The following is a 21,585-nucleotide window of genomic DNA, read 5'->3' on the forward strand; positions in this document are numbered from 1 at the left end:
ACGGTCACAACTTGAATATTCAAAAGCTGGCTGACTTTCACCACAACCCACTGTGGCTTATTTATTTAAGACACGGTGAGCCACAGTGATCGCCCAAACCAGGTCTCTTTCTCTGCCTAACATACCTCACAGGGATGCTGTGATGGAGGGAGTGAGAGATAAAAGAGGGCAACATGTACGATGCCCGGAGCGCCTTGAAAGATAGATGGGAGAAAAATGCTTTCCCTGGCTTGTAGCTGATCATAACTCTGCTCCGTTTTATTGAGTGTGTGTGGAGGGGTAGGGGTGTATGTGTGTGTATGAGAGAGAAGTTGCAATTGTTTATTGTTATATAGTATTGTACTTACATTTATTTTAACAGTATAAATATTATTAATTAAGAAATAAATACCCAGTATGAGTATTTATACTACGGGCATCACACATGTGTGCACACACACAATTTGTCACCCCTCTCCCCTTTGTCCATTGTCCTGCTGCTATTCTTTGCAACACTTCATACATGTTTCTCCCTGCTGAAATTGTGGGCTACCCTTTGAACCAACTAACTTTTAAAATAAAATAGGCAGCACTGAATGTGCACAGAGATAAATGTGCACCATAACATGCTGTTGAAAACAGCAGGAATGTCTTATAGGCCCCTTCCAACCCTACTGCTATTCTCTGGTAACAGAGAAGGCATAGCGGACAGGCAAGATGTTAGGACAGGCTACACTATGATTCTTTGAGCATTTCACAAGGTAGTGACTTTCACAAGAAGTAATCCAAAGTGGAACACTAAATCATGGTGCTGGAGGTAAATGGAACCAGATCTTTCCAGTATATTCAAGATGTATCATGTGGAAAACAGCTGTTGCAGACACGCACTGACAAAAAAGAGAAATAAATCCATTGGGCTAGCAGGTATCAGCAAGAGGTTTACTTAGGGCACAATCCTATCCATGCTGAGACAGAAAACGGTCTAAATATGCATAGGATTGAGCCCTTAGGGACAATTCTATAGCCCTGTTCAAGCATTCAAAAAGTACCTTACCTCAACATGCAAATGGGGCATGTGCATAGGGCTCCTCCCTGAAGATGTTTCCTCTGTATACGCTGATAGATGGAGCCTATGTAAAGTGCATGATGTCAGGGAGTGGGGATACATGGAATGCATGGCTCCACTTGCGCTTTAAGATAACCCACCTTTTGAATGCCTGATCGGGTCTCATGTTGATCTGGAAAGTGATCCAGATAAAACATCTCTCTCTCTCTCTCTCTCTCTCTCTCTCTCACACACACACACACACACACACACACACCCCAGGGGTGTCACAAAACAGGCCCACCTGGGCACGCGCCCTGGATCTTTGTGAGCTGTGCCCCAGATCTTTTGAGCTGTCCCAATTGCCATTTTTTTTAACCTTTTCCCATTGACTTGCATTGGAAAAGAGAAATGGCCATAACTTTTTTATTTTGTAGGCCTCATGGATCTGATTAAGCCTGCCCAATTTCAGGCAGTTAGGTTCAGTGGCTTTTGTGCTAGCCACAGGTAAAATTTGCTTTTTTCAAGAAAATCTGTCAAAGTAAAGAGCTATAATTTTTTTTGGGTTTCTACACAAGTTCATGAATTTGGGGACCTGGCAGCCCCTATAGAGCTGACTGAACCTGCCAAATTTCAGACAGGTCCAGTGGCTTTTGTGCTAGCCATGCATAAAGCTTCCTTTTCTCAAAGACTAAAACAAAAAGTATAAAACTGTCAAGCCACAGAGGGGATTAGAGATCCTAATCAGAAGGAGTTTAAGGTGCACATTAGGAGGTCACTATCCCTAATTGCTGGTGTAGGGGTTTTTTTGAGGTGCAAAAAACCTCGCTCCCCCTACTTTTCTGCTCTTACATGCCCACTGTTGGGAGCTTGCTTGCAATGAAATTTTGAAGATGGAGAAAGAGGGGAAGAAAGAGCTCCACGTGAAATAGTGGAATTTCACACCACATCTGATTTTACTGCCTCAAACCGGAACCTTTGGCTTCTGCAGAAGTTTAGTAGCTTCAGTACAGCAAAGGATCCAATCAGCCTCCATAAACTGCTTTCTCCCCCTCCACTTTAATTTCTCCTAAATAGCTGTAAGACTCAAATTATTCCAAATGGAGGGCTAGGTCTATGTGGCATCATGATCGAGGAACTGCTGAGGCTTTTAAATAGGTTCTAGTGTTTTAAAAAAGCTAGAAAAAGCCCTCAGCCACCTCACCTCATCAAGTTAATTTAAGTGCGGGCAATCCTTACAAACCGTCCACATCCTCCTAAATTCCTCTGAAGTACTCTCTCTCTGAAAGGAGCCACTTGGCTTAGGGAATTCTCTCCACCCTGCCCCCCGCATTTCCAATCACCATTCTTCTTTTCTTCCCTCCCCTATCCTGTTCTTTTTTTTCTCTTCTTTATTCCACCCAGAGCATATCTTGAGGAATTCTTTAAGAGAATTCTCTTCAGTGGGCAAGAGGAGTTCTGAACTGTATTTGACTTTATACAAACAGACAAGAGGGTTGGTTTTTCTCCTCACTCAGGTCTTTGAAAAAAGTGGGTTCACATGGTTGCAGAGAAACACATCTGGGGCTGTTTTGTCAGTTGCCACTATCCAGCAATAGGAAGGGCTGTAGCTCAGTGGTATGAGCACATACTTGGCATGCAGAAGGCTCCAGGTTCAATCCCCAGCACCTCCAGGTAGGGCTAGGAAAGAATCTGGCCTGAAACCCTGGAAAGCCACTGCTGCCAGGCAGTGTTGACAATACTGGGCTAGACAGACCCAGGGTGTGACTCAGTATAAGGCAGCTTCCTATGTTCCTATGAACAAAAAGCTTTAATAAAAACAGGAGCTTGGGGTTTGTTTTTTAAGTGCAGGGGAGATAAATACTGCTGATTTATACAATCCTATGTATGCCTACTCAGAAGCACCATTATGTTTAATGAGGCTTACTCTCAGGAAAGTGTGCAGAGGATTCCAGCACAGGTTACTTTTGCAGGAAGGTTTGCACCCTGATGTTCTGCATGTTTACTCAGAAATAAGTCCTGAGTTGTGAACATGGTACTGCAGGCTTAATACAGTGTCTACCTAATTCTGTCTAATGAATTGACTACCCTTTCAGCTCAGTCCTATGCATGTTTTATTTGTGGTTTTTTATATATATTTTGCATGAACCCTAGCTTCAGTAGTGAGGGAAAGGCACTTAGTACATGCTCAGAGTTTCTCCATAACTTAACCCTAGTTTTGAAAACAGACTCATTGGCTGAATCCTGGTGAAGTCTTGGCACAAATGAAGTTACGGGGAGGAAGATACAATGAGAGCTTGTTCATACCAAGGAGGAGGTAGAGGAGTGTTGCACAAAACAAGACACCTGTTTTTATGAAGAGTTGCCGGAGGATGGTAGGATGAGGAGGGATGGTTACATGGAGGGGAATAGAATTGGTAGGGGGAGAATGTAAGCGCTCAGTGGTGAAAGAAAAGCATTCTGCATATGCTCAGAGGCACTCTATATTTAAGAACATAAGAAGAGCCGTGCTGCATCAGACCAAGGTCTATCTAGTCCAGCATTCTGTTCACGCAGTAGCCAACCAGAAGCTCATGAGAAAGCCACAAGCAGGACATGAGTGCAATAGCACCTTCCCACCCATGTTCCCCTGCTGCTAACATTGGTGAAATGAAAATAAATTCCAGTCATTCTAAATTTGCATGCATGTATATCCTTCAGAAACTTTGTAGGTTTCTTGCCTGGGGACACCTCTAGTGACCTGTGTATTTGCATACAAACTTACCCAGAAACTATTGGGGAAGGGGAGAAGGGAAGGGAAAGCAAATCACTCCCTCACCCAAACTGGAAAACTCCCCTTCCACATGAACTGCTGAACCTATCCTTCTGAAACTTTGCTGTTTCTTACTTAGGGACAATTCTAACCTGTCTGTAATTTTCAGAACAATGGTCCACAAGGAATGTAGAGAGATAAGTATGTCCTCTTTTGGAGACCTCAAAATGTCAAGGCCACCCTTGTACAAACCCCCCCATGGCTATCATTCTGAAATTTGGGAGACATGATCTCCTCTGATGGGGCAATGAATCCTGAAATGTTTATCCAAATCTTCCAAGTAATAAAATGTTACTGGCAGTTCCCTTTAAAAGAAAATCAAAATATAAACTCTGCACCTATTTTTCTGACATTGGGCAGGTGTAATCCCCTTCTAGGGGGCTACTATGCCTGAAATTATCATCCAGTTCCGACCAAGAGAAAAAAGTTATAGTTTTTTTCTAATTTCCTATGGTAGTCAACAGGAAGCATAAAGGCTCATTTTTCCAAACCTTGATTCAGGTTTGGTGCTGAGCTGAAATAGTCTGACTATAAATTGGCCTAAGCAGAAGCGGGATGATTTCCAAAACGCTGAATTGGGGTCTGAGTTGAAGTGGGGTGGGAGATCAGTGCACACGTATGTATGTAATCTATACATACATGCAACCCCCCCACACACACATATTAGACGTGTGCTTAGACTTGGATTTATATATTATATTATATATATGCATGTGAATTTGTGTGATGGGGCTGTGCCCCGGATCTTTTAAGAACTTAGCAACGCCCCCCCCCCCCACACACGCACAAGACAGTTGAGACTGACTGATTCACCCAGTTATCAGGATTGTTACTTGTCTTTCTCAGAAACAACAAACCTGATACATATGGAGTCCAAGACATCCTGATTACTACAAAAGTCTGAAAATGGTACATTTGTACAGATCATTCTTAAAACAAGGACATGGTTAAGGTACTTACATGCTAGGTATAAAGCTGAAATTTAGTATACACACACACACCCTAAGACTTTCCAATTAATCAAAAAGTTTGTTTTTAAGAGATAAGAAAGATTTTAACATCCAACAATCTGGATGTTAGATCTTACTATGGAACTAGTCAGAACACACAAGTTTTCCATTTTTAAAAACCCAACCCTTTTTGATTAATTCACAATTACATGTGAACCAGTCATATTGTTCAGCTATGTAGCCTTTCCAGCACAGTGCATCTGCTTTCTCTCTAGGAATCTCATCCATGCAGCAACTGCAGGAAGAGCAAGAGGGAGGGTCTCCTCTGCACACTCAACCTCCAACACTAAAATCACAAATAAATGGGTGGCTACTGGTGGGAGGTAGATGGACCAGGTGGGGATGAAGTCTGACCCACAAGGAATAACAAGCTCTGTGAGTGGATATATTAACTACAGTAATCCAGTATCAAAACACACAGATGTTACTTGTCATCTAGAGTACTAAAAATTTACATGAAGACAAAAAACTGAAGAAATCATTCGGGAATCTGCTGTTATCAAGCAAAGCAGCAGTAATGCAAGGAAACAGAGACAAGACAGGGAAAAAAAGCATTCTATGCATGCAAGTGCTTTTGAAGGAAGCCGCTTCCTCTGGGGTTTGCAACTCCAAGAGGCACAAACAACTCAAGGTAGAACAGACGGTTGGAACTCTTCCAAACCCTATTATGGAACTAGTCAGAGCAGATGATATATGGACACACACAGTTTCTGTTTTAAAAGAACTACCCCCTTTTCTCCACCATTCTTGCTAACGCCTGTTCTGCTCATTCTTTTCTTATCAGTAATTTTGAATCTGGTCCTATATTTTACAGCAGAGATTGTGTAAGGGATTAATTGGACTGAAGCAAAAGCAGTGATGCGGGGCAGAAAATTTTCCATTTCATAACTTCATTAGTAAAAATGAATGTATGCCAATTGCAAATACAATATCAGGCAAGCTTGGCAGTTTCAAAGTTGTAATTAATGTTTTTCAGGTGATTATTCTTAGGAGGGATGTAAGAGAATACACATATGACATTAAAATACATGTATGTCTCAAAGTGAAATGGATGTAATAAAGAATGATAGCGAAACTTAAGACACACCAACAACATCAGTGGAAGGGAGTTGAACTCTCTTGAAATAGATGAGTGGTTGTCAGCATATCATGCACAATTCTTTGGGCTGCTAAAATTTAGTAGTGTCAACAGTTTTCTGTACCTTTGTTTTTTTCCATAAATTTAAACAATATAAGGGAAGTACATGCTATTGTCTCTCTTTTTTTATGTATTCCAATAAAAAATTCTACATAACACTTAATACACATTAAGGGCTCAATCCTATGGGGATGGGCAGCTGCCTCTGAACTCGGAGGTGACTGCCTATCCAATGTAGGGCAGGAGAAGCACGGAGGGGATCATTTCCTCCACGCTTCTCCTGCCTGCCCTGCATTTGCGGCTAGACAGATAGGATGTGTCGTACCGGTATTTCCACCTTCCCCGCCCCAGAATGCCCCATTTTCACCACTCCATGCTCCTCTTCCAAGCACAGAGCTTTTCTGCGCTGCCTGTGAGGCAGCGTGGAAGGTGGGGGAGGTTGGTTCTACAGGAACCGACCTCAGAGCGTGGGCTCCGAGGTCGGTTCCCAGATAACCACATATCCTGTGGCGATCTAGCCATTGGCTAGTGGCCATAGGATTGCTCCCTCTGTGTGCTTTAATTTCCCCCCTCAAGTATTTCAGGTCAAATACTTGTGGTATATTAGAACAAAAAATTAGCATGGGGTACTTTTTTTTAGCTTTGTTTACTAAATACAAGTAAAATAAACATCCTAAATTAGATCTCTAGGGCATCAGAACATTTTCTGATGCAAACTGAAAATTTTCCTATGCAAATGACCCTATTTATACCCCCTACTCCGAAAGTGTCCAATTCAACATTTTCCAGAAAACCCACATCACTGAGAAAAATTAAACAATGTTCCAAAAATTGTCATCAGTTATGTTAAAAACAAGCAAGACATACATTTCATATATATAAAACTGTTTATATGAAGTTATGGCCTGGTATAGGATATCCAATATATTTCATATTCTGATATCTCAAAATTTATTTTTCAGGAAAGCCTGCCAAATAGATAGGTTCTTACGTTCTTTCAAGCTTATTTACTATGTCATTTTTCCCCATTCCTGTAACTTGCCATTCTTTAGTCAACTATTCTTCTTTACTTTGGTATCATGTTCATGTTCCATTTTGGGCTGCCATTAATAAATTCATTACAAACAGTATATGCCTTAAGTAGTTAAGTCCTTAATATCATCCAACAAAATTGTCTTAGGTCTCTACTGAGAGTGTATAAGCCATTATTACCTCTAGACCCACAGTCTCTAATAGTTCCACTGCATGGAGAAAATCTGCATCCATCATTCCACATTTCCCAAAACAGTATGTGATTCCAGATCCTGCATGCAAATCTTCTGTATGTGCTTCAAGGACAATGTAAAATTGCCAATAGTTTGGGGGAGGGGGCAACAAGCTCATTTTTTGATTAGATATATCTTGCCACTCCCCAGAGTAAGAATTTCCCCTTTGTTCAGCTCATCCTTTACCTATCCTATACACAGCATGTCCCCAAACCCAGTACTTTTATCCCAACATTTATCCAAACCCACTGGTTTTCGAAATTTCAGAATTCTTCTACAAAATGTAATCTCACTATACAAGAGCTCAAATATCTGAAATATTTCTACTGTGTCTTTCAGAGCAGGAGCCCTCTCAAGGTGGCTTACAATAACATCCCATATGGTAAAAACCCATACACTGGTAAACAGTAAACATTCATAAAATGGCCGAAACCCTGAGACAAGAGATACATGAAGCCAAGGGTGGACTGGGTGGTGGGGAGGCAATGAATGCTAACAGAGCCTGTCCCAGAAGAAAACAGAACTGGTGGCTGCCCCACAAAATCTCTTCTGTGGGGATCCCTTTCCAGGGCCAATAGCTACTGTCAAAACGCCAAAAGCAAAGGGGCAGACGAAAAGGATGCCTTATTCAGTGAAAAAAATTCCAACACGTTTCAGAACAGACACATAGCAGAGGAGACTGGTATCTGAACAGCAAACACTTGTTACATTATACTAAAGACGTTTAAGGACTAAAGTCCTGAAGAAAGACGTTTGTGGTCCAAAATGCTTTGGAATTTTTTTCACTGAAAATAACCCTTTTTGTCTATCCCTCTGCTTTTGGCTTGTTGGCATCCAATAGCTACTGTAACTGGACTCAGAGCTGGTAGCTGGGTTTGCATGATTACAGGAGGAAACCATGCGGCATGGTTTGTTTCCCCTGCCCCTGGTGCGCCCGGCATTTGCTGTGTCCAAATCTGGCGTGTGATGCAGCGGAAGTGTCTTCTAACCCCTACTACAAGCTGTGGGTTAGAAGCCACCCCCACCGCGCACCGGGTTCAGAGGACATGCCAACCCACAACGTGGGTAATGAAGCAAATGGCGGACATGCATGGGGGCAGGGGAAAGAACACATACTGCGTGGTTTACCCCGCTGATCGTGTGAACCTAGCTGGTGAGTCTCATCACAGGTTTAGCTTCTGGGGATAAGAAGGCCAGGTGAAAATAGAGGGCTTGATGGGTACAGCCTCCCTAAATCCCTTTCCCATGCATGGAAAACAAGGTGATGCTGAAAATGAATTAGGGCATAATCCTATGGCTGCTAGACAGCGGCTAGATGGCCATAGGATAGGTCAGTTTCTGTGAGAGCAGCGCGGAGCAGTGAAAATGGGGCGTTCCTGGGGGCGGGAAGGTCGGAAATGCTGGTACAACACATCCTATGTGTCATCCGGTTGCCACTTCCCACAGGCCAAGGTCCCATGGCTAGACAGCTGAAATCAGCTGTTTAGCCATGAAAGCCAGGCTGCGGGGAGGGAGGAGGAGATCCGCTCGTCACCTCTCCTCCCGCCCTGCACTGGATAGGCAGTCGTCCCCAAGCTCAGAGGCGACCATCGATCCAGATAAGATTGCTCCCTCCATGTGTTTTCTTTTTTTTAGCCCCTCAACAGAGCCAAGAACATGACAGTGATCTACACCATCAAATATCAAGCATTTAAAAATAACTACATTGATAGGTATAAGCGAGCCCATAAATGGTGTGTGTGGGTGTGGGTGTGTAATAATTATGTGTATTGATATTTAAACTCATTTATTAATTCTACCTCATCCTTCACATTTTTGCTGATAGACCTTTGAAAACAACTGAAGAGCTAAGCCACATAAATGGTTGCTCTGATCCCCACTTTGCTGTAACTTAATAACTAGCAAGTGCACCCATTGATCAAATAGCATGTGCACATCCTCAGAAAACTTTGCCAGAGTTCTCTAACCCTGGCTACTAACAGCATCTCTGTGTCTGGTACAGAGAACATTTGACCCAGGTGGGCAGATTTTGTAGCTACAGGTGTTAATCCTGTTGCAAATTCCCATGTAAGCTTCTTGCTTGCTTAACTGGGCATCTTGCCTAGAGTTCCAGCATGCACTCAACAAGGAATCAGTATGATCATAAATTTCTAGACTTACCTGAAGCTGCTAGTTTTACACTTACAAAAGTCCTGCCTTATTCAGATCCTGGGTAACCAAGAAGCCAAACTACTTATAGCTGTTTCAATAAGCTAAGGCATTAGAGAAATGGCAGGATAAAGATGACTTTAACACTGCAATTATTTTCTCATAGCTTCATTTGTGTAAGCCCCATTATATGGGCCTCTAGGCTTGTTGCAAAATGCAAGATATAATTTTTCTTGCCTTGTTTCAATATTTGATTTAGATTTCATCTGTATATACTTTTAAGTATTTGTACATAGTTGACCTCAATCATTTAGTCTTAGCCTCATAATTCATTAAAAACAAATCATATTGTAAGTACATTGTGCAAAAATGCCTAAAAATTGCTGGTTACACCGTGTGTGTGTGTGTGTGTGTGTGTGTGAGAGAGAGAGAGAGAGAGAGAGAGAGAGAGATTGTATCATGAGATTTGTTGTTATTTGTCAGATAAAAGCTAGCTGTAAAAATAGCTGCACTACATTTTTAGCAGAGATAGATAACTGATGTTGAATTACCCTTTCAAGACACATTAAGGACTGGTAGCACACAGCAGAGCACAGTAGGGTAAAAAGCAATGTAAGCACTATGTAGAGTGCCAAAATCCTTCCTCATGCCTTAGGATCATATTTATAGAAGCTCCTTCATGTTACAAATTCACTGTAGAGAATACTAGCAAAACAAAGTCACTTGTGGGAATATTCCTAGTGTTCAACTCAGTTCAAACAGAGCCTGGAGCAAGGTAGAAAGATAAGGCTCTAAGTCCCCACTACACTCCCCCACCATTACTTTTGAAACATTCTGGTATGGTTTGCACATAACAACAACTATGGGTTCAGTATGGGTTATGGTTGAATCATGGGTTGCTGTTACGTGTAACCCTGCACTATGGTTTAACTATGGGTTGTTAACCATGAGCAACCCAGGAATGTTTGTTATTGGGTTGTGAGTTTTGGGTTGCTCATAGTTAACCCAGAGTTAAACCACAGTGCAGCGTTTGCACGTCACAACCCATGATTCAATGGCAACCCATACTTAACCTGTACTCAGGGTTGTCGTTACATGTGAACCAGGTATCTACCTTTCATTTTTATTTATTTACTTTACTTATATCCCACCTGTTTTCCAAGGAACTCCCAGGCAGTCAATCTCCCATCCAGCAACTGGCAAGACTGAGATCTGCTTAGCTTCTGCAAAAGGTGCTGAATCAAGAATGTTCAGGCCATGCCCCAAGTCTTCCCTATATTGAGCACTTTCGGAAACGGTTTGCACACATCCTTTTTGCTATTGCTTTGGGAGACCCTTTTTGCACCCTTCTCACACATTCTCTTCTCTATTGCTTTGGGAAAGCATTAATAAAAAGCGTTTCCTTCTGTCTTTTATTTCTAGAAGAAAAAAATGTAGGATTTTCCTACAGGTTTCTCTCACCCCCAATTTCAGCAGAAGGCTTCCAAGGCCCCATATATATGAAAGAAAAAATGTTACTGGAGGAAGAGAGAGAGACAGAGAGAGGGAGAAAGAGAATGGACAAGATGGACTTTAAAAACATTGAATACAAATGATCTTCCAGAGGAAAAAAATAGGGGAGTTCCAACTCCACCTGAATCACAGTAGCAAGGTTACTACACTTTTCATTACACCGCAGGACTTTGTTTTTAGAGTCTGACAAGACTGCGCCCAAGATTGCACCCAATCGGTTGACAAGATTGCACCCAAGTGCCCTCTCCATTTAAGCAGAGCCCAGCCGGCTCCTTGGTATACACCTGAGTTGAGGGCAATGAAACAAGAGGGAAGACAGCTAGAACACAGGTGGAGGAAAACTCCGAGTCTGACCGAACACAAGTTAGAGCTCATTATCAAGCCTACTCCGTGGCCGTGAGGGTGACAAAGGGAGACTTCTTTTCCATCACCATTGCATCTTCTCAGTGTCATCCAGCAGAGCTTTTCCGAGTGGTTCATGGCCTGTGATAATCTGGGCCAGGGAAAGAAGTGCTGGAACCCTTGGTAGCACACTATGATGAGTTTGCACAGCACTCTGAAGATAAAGTAGCTCAAATTAGTCACAAATTGGACACCACAATTAATGAAGTTCCATCAGTAGAGGTGCCCAGAGCACCGTCTGGTCCAGTTTTATTGGATGAGTTTCAGTTATTGAGGCCTAAGGATGTGGACAAGGCGCTTGGCCAAGTCTGGTCAACCATCTCTGTGCTTGGCCCTTGCCCTTCATGGCTTATTATATTGAATAAGGAGAGGATATCAACTGGGTCCAGGAGGTTGTAAATTCCTCCTTGAGAGGAGTGGTGCCAACCTCTTTAAAAGCGGTGGTAATTAGGCCACTCCTGAAAAAGTCTAACCTGGACCCAGATGATGTTAACAATGATAGGAAGGTAGCCAACATCTCCTTCCTGGGCAAGGTGCTTGCGCGGATAGTTGCTGGACTACTCCAAGCATTCTTGAATGACACAGATTATCTAGATCCATTTCAACTGGGTTTCAGGCCTGGTTTTGGAATGGAAACTGCCTTGGTCGCCCTGTGGGACATCCTTTGCCAGGAGAGGGACAGGGGGAGTGCGATCCTGTTGATTCTCTTGCACGTATCAGCAGCTTTCGATACCATCGACCATGGTATTCTTCTGGATGGGTTGTCTGGGGTGGGAGTTGGAGGCACTGCACTACTCCTACCTGGATAGCCAATTCCAGAAGGTGGTGCTGGGGGATTATTGCTCTATGCCTTGGCAACTATGCTACGAGATTCCACAGGACTCTTATTTTATTTCCTATGCTGGGAGTTGGAGGCACTGTACTACTTGGATGGCTGATTCCAGAAGGTGGTGCTGGGGATTATTGCTCTATGGCTTGGTAGCTATGCTATGGGGTTCCACAGGGCTGTCTTCTATCCCCCATACTGTTCAAAATTTACACGAAACCACTAGGGAAGGTTATCCGGAGGTGTGGGCTGTGTCATCAATATGTGGATGACACCCAGCTCTATCTCTCCTTTTCATCAAATCCAGGTGAGGCAGTGGCTGTTCTGAATCAGTGGCTGGGCAGGGTAATGGATGGATGAGGGTCAATAAACTGAGACTCAGTCCACACAAGACGGAGGTACTGTTGGCGGGTGATTCATCTACATGATGTTTAACCTGTTCTGGAGGGAGTTGCGCTCCCCCTAAACGATCAGGTTCATAGTTTGGGGGGTGCTCTTGGACCCAGAACTGTCAGTTGCACACAGGTGGACTTGGTGACACGGAGCACCTTTTATCAGCTTAGGCTGATATACCAACAGTGTCCTTATCTAGACAGAGACTTATTTATTTATTTATTTATTTATTTATATTATTGCATTTATATCCCGCCTTTATTCCTCTTGCAATGAACCCAAGGCGGCTTACATTATCCTCCTCCTCTCCATTTTATCATCACAACAACAGCCCTGTGAGGTAGGTTGGGCTGAGAGTGTGTGACTGGCCCAAAGTCACCCAGTGAGCTTCCATGGCCGAGTGGGGACTAGAACCCGGATCTCCCAGCTCCCAGTCCAACACTCTTGCCACCTGCCTGGATCCTAAGATCATCTTCAACAGTTCTTCTCTGGGAGCCCCTGCCAAAGGAAGTGAGGCAGGTGGCTACCAAGAAGAGGGCCTTTTCTGCTGTGGCACCTCAGTTGTGGAATGAGCTTTGCAGAGAGGCTCGCCTGGTGCCTACATTGTGCTCTTTCCTGCGCCAGGTAAAGACCTTTTTATTTTCCCAGGCATTTTAGTCTTTTAGTTCTGTTGTTTTGGATCTGTTGCTGTACTTTAAATTTATGCATTGCTGCTAGGTTTTATTTTGGTTTGTATTTCTATACCGTAGTCCTAAACTTTTACATTTTATATTGTATTTAATGGTTTTAATTGCTTTGAACTGGCCAAAGCTTCAGCTATTGGGCGGTATAGAAATGTAATAAATAAATTATACACGCATGCACGCGCATGCGCGCGCACACACACACACACACACATCTTATATAACACAGATACCTATTTTTCAAGATGGCAAAAGAAAAGCAGTCAGACTGGTTTAAAACTGGCCACGAGGCAACTCTAATATATATTTTTTTAAAAATACTGCATGCTGGGTATAGTACATTATTGCCACCTTTATGCTAGCAATTTCCAGCTCAGCCCTGCCCTACATCTTTCCAAAAGCCACCCTCCACTATTCTCACCTTCAGCTCCATTTTCTAGCTCAGACCTCCAATTTAGGATATACAAATTCCCTCCACTCCATTTCCTCTTCCTATTCATTTTGAAAAGTGGGCTAGAATGGTTTACAGTGAAAGAAGACAACTGAAAATGGAACACATCTGAAGATGCTAGTGAACAATACTGAACAATGTAATATAGCATAACCTAAAGCAATGGTAACATTTATATTCATGTCTAGGATTTAAATGAATAACATTCCCCACCCACTTTGTAACTTTGAAAGGTACAGGAGCACTTTCCTTTATATTAATAAGGCCTTACCAGAGACATTAAGGCCCAATCCTATGCATGTTTAAACAGATGCTGGGAGTTGTAGGCTTTTTTCTGTTTAAACATGCACAGGATTGAGCCTTCAATTAGCCTTCCTCAACCTGGTGCCCTCCAGACATTTGCACTACAACTCCCAGCATTCCTGACCATTGGCCATGCTGGCTGGGGCTGATGGAAAGTGAAGTCCAAAACATCTGGAGCGCACCACATTGAGGAAGGCTATACTAAACTCTGTACAATCTGTCCCACTTGGTTCTGTGAAGGAGGTCACATCAATTTGTTACTAGCCATCAAGAGAAGGCCACTTGTCCTATTTTAGATGCTATTCTGCACCCAGTGCTATTTAGCACTCCATAATGGCACTAAAACTGTCAAATTTAGCTTGCAAACAAACTAAATGTCACCCTTTCAGCTTTCTGTAAAACTAAAAGAACCAATTTCTTTGTTACACTTTTTTCTCTCACCACTGCCAAATTCAGTGTGACGTGCCGAATCGGGGGCTGCACGCAGCCTGCATGTTGTCCATCCCCAGTGTATACCAAGGATCTTAGCATTCCACCATCCCAACTGTCCACAGTCGCTTCACTAATGTTTCATAATCAACACTATCACAGGCCATAAAAAGAAAATAAAATTAATAAGGAGCAATTTTCTTTATTAAATCCCTAATCCAAAGCCACTAACTAAAGCCAGAAGAGCAGAGTCAGTGCCATGCTCAGTTTAGAAGCCAAACTGTCAGTAGAGAAAGTTACTGGTGTCCAAGTATGCCTTAAGTTGCAGGGACACCTGCAATGAGCTGGTTCGTCAGTCATGACAGCCCATCGTTGGTTAATTTGCCCACAAGGGGCTGTGTCATGTAATGGCTACCATTATGAATATGCTAATAGTGGGTAAACTAGCAGTTACAGGAACTCTGGGGGGAAAGCGACCATGTTATACTTGAGTTCATGGTTTTAAAGGAAGCAAAAGCCGAGTGTAGCCAAACCCGTACCCTGGATTTTAGGAAAGCTGATTTTAATAAACTCAGAACAATGATCAGTAAGGTCCCATGGCAAGCGACTCTAACGACAAAAGGAGTCCAAGACGGGTGGGAGTTTTTAAAAAGGGAAATTCTCAAGGCACAATTACAAACAATTCCAAAAAGAAAAAAAGGTGGAAGACAACAGATTGTGAAATGTGGCTTCACAAAAAGCTTATAGATAACCTGAAAACAAAAAAGGACACATATAGGAAGTGGAAGGAAGGCCAAGCAACAAAGGCAGGTAGCGCAGAATTGTAGGGATGGCGTCACAAATGCTAAAGCTGAGAATGAGCTGAGGTTAGTGAGGGATGATAAAAGCAAGAAAAAAGCTTTCTTCAGCTACATGCATAGTAAAAGACAGAGGAAAGAAATGGTGGTTCAGCTATTAAATAAGGATGGCAAAATGATAACAGATGACAAAGAAAAGGCAGAAGTGCTCAATTCCTACTTTGGCTCAGTCTTCTTCCAAAAGAAGGTCTATGACATCCCTGGCAAAGGCAGAGTACAGGCTCAAGGGTCAGCATTGTAGCTTGAGATCGATAGGCATATGGTCAAGGAACACCTTATTACTTTGAATGAGTTCAAATCTCCAGGGCCAGGTGAACTGCATCCTAGAGTAATAAAGGAACTGGCAGAAGAACTCTCAGAACCACTGTCTATTACCTTTGGGAAATAATGGAGGATGGGTGAAGTGCCAGGTGACTGGAGGAGGGCTAATGTTGTCCCTATCTTCAAAAAGGGTAAAAAGGAGGAACCTGGGAACTATAGACCAGTCTGTCTGACATCAACCCCTGGGAAAATTCTGGAGCAGATTATAAAACAATCCATCTTCAAGCACCTTGAAAACAATGCAGTGATTACTGGAAGCCAACATGAATTTGTCAAGAACAAATCTTGCCAGATTAATCTGATCTTATTTTCGGATCAAGTAACCTCCCTTATGGACAATGGGAATGCTGTGGACATAATATACTTCGACTTCAGCAAAGCTTTCGACAACGTGCCCCATGATATCCTGATGAGCAAACTAGCTCAAAGTGGGCTAGATGAAACAACTATCAGGTGGATCCACAGTTGGCTACAGAATCGGACTCAAAGAGTGCTTATCAATGGGATCTTCTCAAAATGGAGAGAGGTAACGAGGAGGGTACAGCAGGGCTCAGTCCTGGGCCCAGTGCTCTTCAACATTTGTATTAATGACTTGGAGGAAGAGGTGCAGGGAATGCTGATCAAATCTGCAGATGACACAACATTGGGCGGGATAGCTAATACTTTGGAAGACAGAAACAAAATTCAAAGTGATCTTAATAGACTGGAGTGCTGGGCAGAAAACAACAGAATGACATTTAATAGGGATAAATGCCAAGTTCTGCACCTAGGAAAAAGAAACCAAAGGCACGGTTACAAGATGGGGGATACGTGACTCAACAACACTACAAGCGAGAAGGATCTTGGAATTGTTGTAGATCACAAGCTGAATATGAGCCAACAATGTGATGTGGCTGCAAAAAAGGCAAATGCTCTCTGGGGCTGCATTCATAGAAGCATAGCTTCCAGATCCCGGGAAGTACCATTTCCCCTCTACTCAGCACTGGTTAGGCCTCATCTGGAGTACTGTGTCCAGCTCTGGGCACCACACTTGAAGAAGGATGCAGACAAACTGGACAGGGTTCAGAGGAGGGCAACAAAGATGATCAGGGGACTGGAAACAAAGCCCTATGAAGAGAGACTGAAAGAACTGGGCATGTTTAGCCTTGAGAAGAGAAGACTGAGGGGCTCTTGATAGTACTATTGAAGTACTTGAAAGTTGTCACAGAGAGGAAGGCCAGGATCTCTTCTCGATCATCCCAGAGTGCAGGACATGGAATAATGGGCTAAAGTGACAGGAAGCCAGATTCCGGCTGCACATCAGGAAAAACTTCCTGACTGTTAGAGCAATACAATAATGGAACCAATTACCTAGGGAGGTAGTGGGCTCTCCCACACTGGAGGTGTTCAAGATGAGGCTGGACAGCCATCTGTCGGTGATGCTCTGACTTGGATTCCTGCATTGAGCAGGGGGTTAGACTCGATGGTCTTGTAGGCCCCTTCCAACCCTATGATTCTGATTCTAACCCTCCAACTGAAGGATGCCGTGGCTTGTTGTGTCATTCAAACACAGGTAGTGGGGCTTATCTGAGGGCTAAACAACACTCACATAACCCTAAAACAGACCATGGGTTATGCGAGGACTGTTTAAGCCTCAAATAACCTCCGCCACCTGGGCTTGGACATCACAACAAGCCACTGCAACCCTGTCGGGGATGGCATATTCATAACAGTGGCCAGCACATGCCATTGCCCCTCGCAGATAAATTAACCCATGATGGGCTGTTGTGTCTGGCAAACCAGGTCAATAAGAGAAGCTGGAGATGGGGCCAAAGTGAGGTAGGAAATCCCCAGCTAGGTTAATTTTCTTTTTCTGCTAGAAGCTAAAAAACTAAATTTAAGGCTACCCAACACTTTACTTGAGGTTATTGATTTTTTCTTCAGAGAGGGAAAAGTGTATAGGATTGCAGCCTTACTAAACAAAGAATACAAGTCGTTCTCTGACTATTTATCAACTCAGGAAGAAACACATAGATCTTGTTCCTTGTTCAAGAGCCTCAGTTCATTATAAAACTGAGATGAATAAAACTCGCATAAAACATACTGGATTAGCTTCTGTCCACAGGCTGCTTTGGATCCAGCAGAGGAATGCCTCTGGCAGAATGAAGGAGGTGGCAATATTTGTTGATGCCTCGCTCCCCCTGCAGTTCCCACGCTCTCCCCCCCCATCTTCTCTGGACATTTGGGGACCTTCTGGAGAAATTGGGGAGGAGGTGCGGGGGCCTGCAGAGAGAGGGGATAACTGGTGACCCCCCCCCCTCCACTAGCAGGAGCATTCGGAGCAGAACTCTGCTCAGGAAATGTTCCTGCTGACAGAAAAGAAGCTGGATCCAACCCACTAAATACAAATTTGCTCTAAAACCAGTTATAATTAGAATTGATATGACCTTGCAACCGTCTATCATTCTACAATACAGATGGCATGCAGTAGCACAGAATATTGCATAATTATTTGCCTTACTTCAAATAAGAGCCATAAGTTATCATCTTAATTCTAGAATTCAGCTTGAACAGTCTCAGAAAGATCATGAACATCTGTTTGTTTAGCGTTTGGATAGTCTGTATTTATTGCATACATATAATTTCACAAATTATGGGTTTGAAACCACGGAAAAGGGTGGTTGTCACACTAACTTTTCTCTGTAAAGCTGGATAAATCAATTTCCTCAATCACTCCGAAGATTTTGAATACACTAACAAAGAATTAATTCTAACATCATAAGCATGCTAGCAATTAATTCATACACACATAACAGTCATGTGTGTTCCCCCAACCACTAGGGCTACAGGTGTACCTTGCTTTGGAGACCAGTTTTGTACATATTTACTTACATATCTATGACAAGTCTTATTGGTTTTAATCCTGCATTCCAATACAGCACAGTCCTGCACTCAAGATCCTTATCTAAATAAAATGAGAATCAATCTTAAAGCTTCAATTCTACACACACTTCTTTGGAAGCAAATTCTATTGTATAACCTGGGACTTATTTCTGTTTTCATGGCATCAGGCTGCAAGTCAATTTAAGATTGGAGCAAAAAGCTTTCTACTCCATGTGGGCAGGGACCCTGATAAAGGTTTTGTGTTTATCTTTAAAGCTACTGTACAAGTCAGAGCAGCAGCAATGTGTGCATGCAGAATGCCCATATGTAACCACAAATACTGCTAGATTTTGAGAAGTAAAAGACTAAAGAACACTAAAGAACATGTTACCAGAAGGCCACACTTCTAGCAACATATTCAGTCAATATATTGAGGAAGGGACACTAAACAACCAGGCCCGCTCAAAAGGATTGTGTATGAAGGATAGCTGCCTCCTTAGTAAGCTGTCAGAGTTTGTTTGCAGCGTTTGCATTTTACAAGATTGCCCCTGATGAAGAAGCCTCACTCTCCAAAATGTGTGGGGCTTAAATAAATAAGTTTCACTTCGGCACCACTGAGAACTCGTTCTCTTCTCGCTTTCTGTTCATACTGAGTGCCCCCCTTCTGGTTCTGTTTGCCCACTGCCAATTACTGGTAAAGATTAGAAACAGGATACTTGCAGACCATGGGGTTAAAGTAGACAAACCTGGGTTTTAAAATTCTTTTTGTGGTTCACTAAAAAAAAAAGTGGAGTCCTAAAAGCACAATCCTAAACCCCAGGTGTGCTGACTGTATGGGGGTTAAGATGGTGCAGAGGTGCCTCTCCTCTGGCATTGGGGTGGGTGGGAAATGTCTCCCTTAGAAGGTACATTTACACCTGGGTATAAGTTGATGTAAATGGGAAGGGGGAAATTTAAATGAGAAATACCAGGAGAAAAACTGATAAAAACCAGACCATCTGCCACCTTCGCTGATTGTGTGCCAGCAGAACTCCGGGTGCTATGGAGGTTCTGTGGCAGATCTCCCGTTCGTGCAACCAACAACTCTTCAGAACCCTTTCAGGGCTGCAACCCTACCCATCTTACACCAAAGTAGTCAGAGATGACGTCATTCACTGGCCTGAGCAGTGCATTTTTTGCTGCCTTAAAAAGAAGAAAAAAGCACTTTGGCAGCACCAGCTTGGGCTGCAGTAGTAAGGCTGTTGTTATAACTCAGCCTCTGCTATCCTGGCCCCCTCCAGGTGAGTTGAACCATAACTCCCAGTACCACCCCTACCCCACCCACCAGTCAGCCGGCCAGGAGTTGTAGTCCAACACTTCTGGATGGCACCAGGGTGGCAGGGGCTCTTATAACCAATGAAACGGAACAGCATCTGAGGAGCACGTTTACCGCGTGTGTGTGTGTGTGTTATACGGAAGAGGAGCTGGACAACAGGTTCAAGTAAGGAGAATCCATGTGCCTCCAACTGTTACTTCTTGCCTAAAAAGGCATTAAGACATTCATGGATATATTATAGAAAACAGACGTCCATATACCGCGCACCCGTGCCGATTAAGTAGCATTCAAAAGCAAGTCCAATTTCTGGGTTAGAGCCCCCGCCTCAACCCACAAACCATCCGTCCGTCCCCTTTTCAGAGACGGGCCTCTCGGGGCGACCGACTCACAACCGCGCCCGCCTTTCTCACGCAGCCCCTCCCCCCGCGCGCATGTTTGCGCGGGAGAAGCTCCACTGATCTAGGGGGGGTTGCTCTCCCCCCCCCCCGGGCCAGTGACTACGCGCGCCAAGGACGGGAGCCAGAGCATTTCTCGCAGGCTGGGCTCCTGCCCGCGGCGCTTCCAAAGTCACTGGCTTCTTTCGCGACCCCGCCCCTACGTTCCGTCCCCGAACGTCCGCGGGCTTCCTCGGCCGCCCATTGGGCCGCGCCCGCGTCACTCACCGGATGTGTGTAACAATGGGGGGGGGCGAGAGAGCGAAGAGGCAGCAGTAGAGCGGACGACGAGGAGGAGACGGCGGCGGCAGTAGTAGGGGAGGAAGGGGCCGGGCTGTGCCGAGCTCCGCGCTCGCCCCAGCAGGGGAGGGAGGAAGGAGGGAGGCGAGGCGGCTACTTACCTGCCTGCTTGGCCGCGCCTTCCGCCGCTGCTGGGCGAGAGACCCCCCGTCGTGCCCTCTGCTCGCGAGGGCCGCCCCCCAGCTGCCCCCTGCCAAGCCCGCGCTCTCCTTGCTGCCTTCCGCCCGCCCGCGCTCCGCAGCCATTTTCGTGGCCACCTTGGCTACCGAAGGGCTGACTCACCTCGGCGCTGCGGGGCCCTGGCTCGTCGTCTGGGGGCAGCCCAGCTCTTCCCGCGGCGCCCCCCTCCTCCGCCCCCGGCGCCCCCCTCCTCGGGCGCCGGCCCGGCCAGCCCAGCCTGGCTCGCTAGTCCCAGGCGAGGACGAGTCCCGGGGCCGGGCCGGGCTCGGTGGCAGAGGAGGAGGCGGCAGCTGCGGCGGCTCCCTCCCTCCCGGCCGTGACCACCATCTTATTAGCACAGGAAATGACATGGCGAACGGAAGAGAGGGGCGTTCGGGGGCCGAGCCCGGGGACCCCCCGAACCGGGAGGAGGAGGGGGAAGCGACGCGGGCTTGGCTGGCCGCGAGGCCCAGCCCCGGCGCCTGGGGGGAATCTTCCCCCACCCCACGCGCCAATGCCCTGCCTGCCTCAGCCCCTCCGCTTTCCCTCTCTTCGCTCGCCAGCCCGCCTGGCCGCCAAACTCCCCCGCTTCCCTCCCCGCCATACTCCTCGGTTCCTGCCGCTGCAGCAGGAATCTGCCCCAGAAACGGGGGGACGTAGACCGCGAATGCTGGAGAAGCAACACCCTGCGCTTGGATCTCGCATTTGTCGTTCTTTTATTTCTAGCAGTTGCGCTGTCCCGCGCTCTCTGCCCGCCCCCCATAAAAGTTGGTGGCCGCCTAGTAGAGTAGTCTTTCCCTGGTCGCTTTGCACCGCTTGATCCTAGGCGCGTTTTACTCGGAAGTAAGCCTGCTCTCCTGAAAGGCTGTATAGCGTCGCAGCCTCATTTTGTTCCGTTGCTCTTCAGGGTTTTGTTTTATTTACATGCCAAGCTTGTATAC

At 44.8% G+C, this 21,585-nt stretch overlaps 1 protein-coding gene across 5 annotated transcripts in view; it reads right to left on the bottom strand.

Annotated features, from left to right (window-relative positions):
* Window positions 1-21,356, bottom strand: part of LOC146357545 (zinc finger protein 862-like) — a 72,129-nt gene extending 50,773 nt beyond the window's left edge. For 2 of the 5 annotated variants that reach the window (XM_084850634.1, XM_084850597.1), the window contains exon 1: window positions 20,587-21,356. In XM_084850634.1, coding sequence (XP_084706760.1) covers window positions 20,587-20,730 — 144 coding nt within the window. In that variant the 5' untranslated portion in view covers window positions 20,731-21,356. Of the gene's footprint in view, window positions 1-14,408 lie in introns of all 5 variants that reach the window. The other 3 variants (XM_084850616.1, XM_084850606.1, XM_084850625.1) reach the window with 3 other exon arrangements.
* Window positions 21,357-21,585: the final 229 nt, after the last annotated feature.

The sequence above is a fragment of the Heloderma suspectum genome, chromosome 1 (genome assembly GCF_057233095.1).
Source record: "Heloderma suspectum isolate Gila_16-S chromosome 1, 16-S_ref, whole genome shotgun sequence".
NCBI classification, from domain to species: Eukaryota; Metazoa; Chordata; class Lepidosauria; order Squamata; family Helodermatidae; genus Heloderma; species Heloderma suspectum.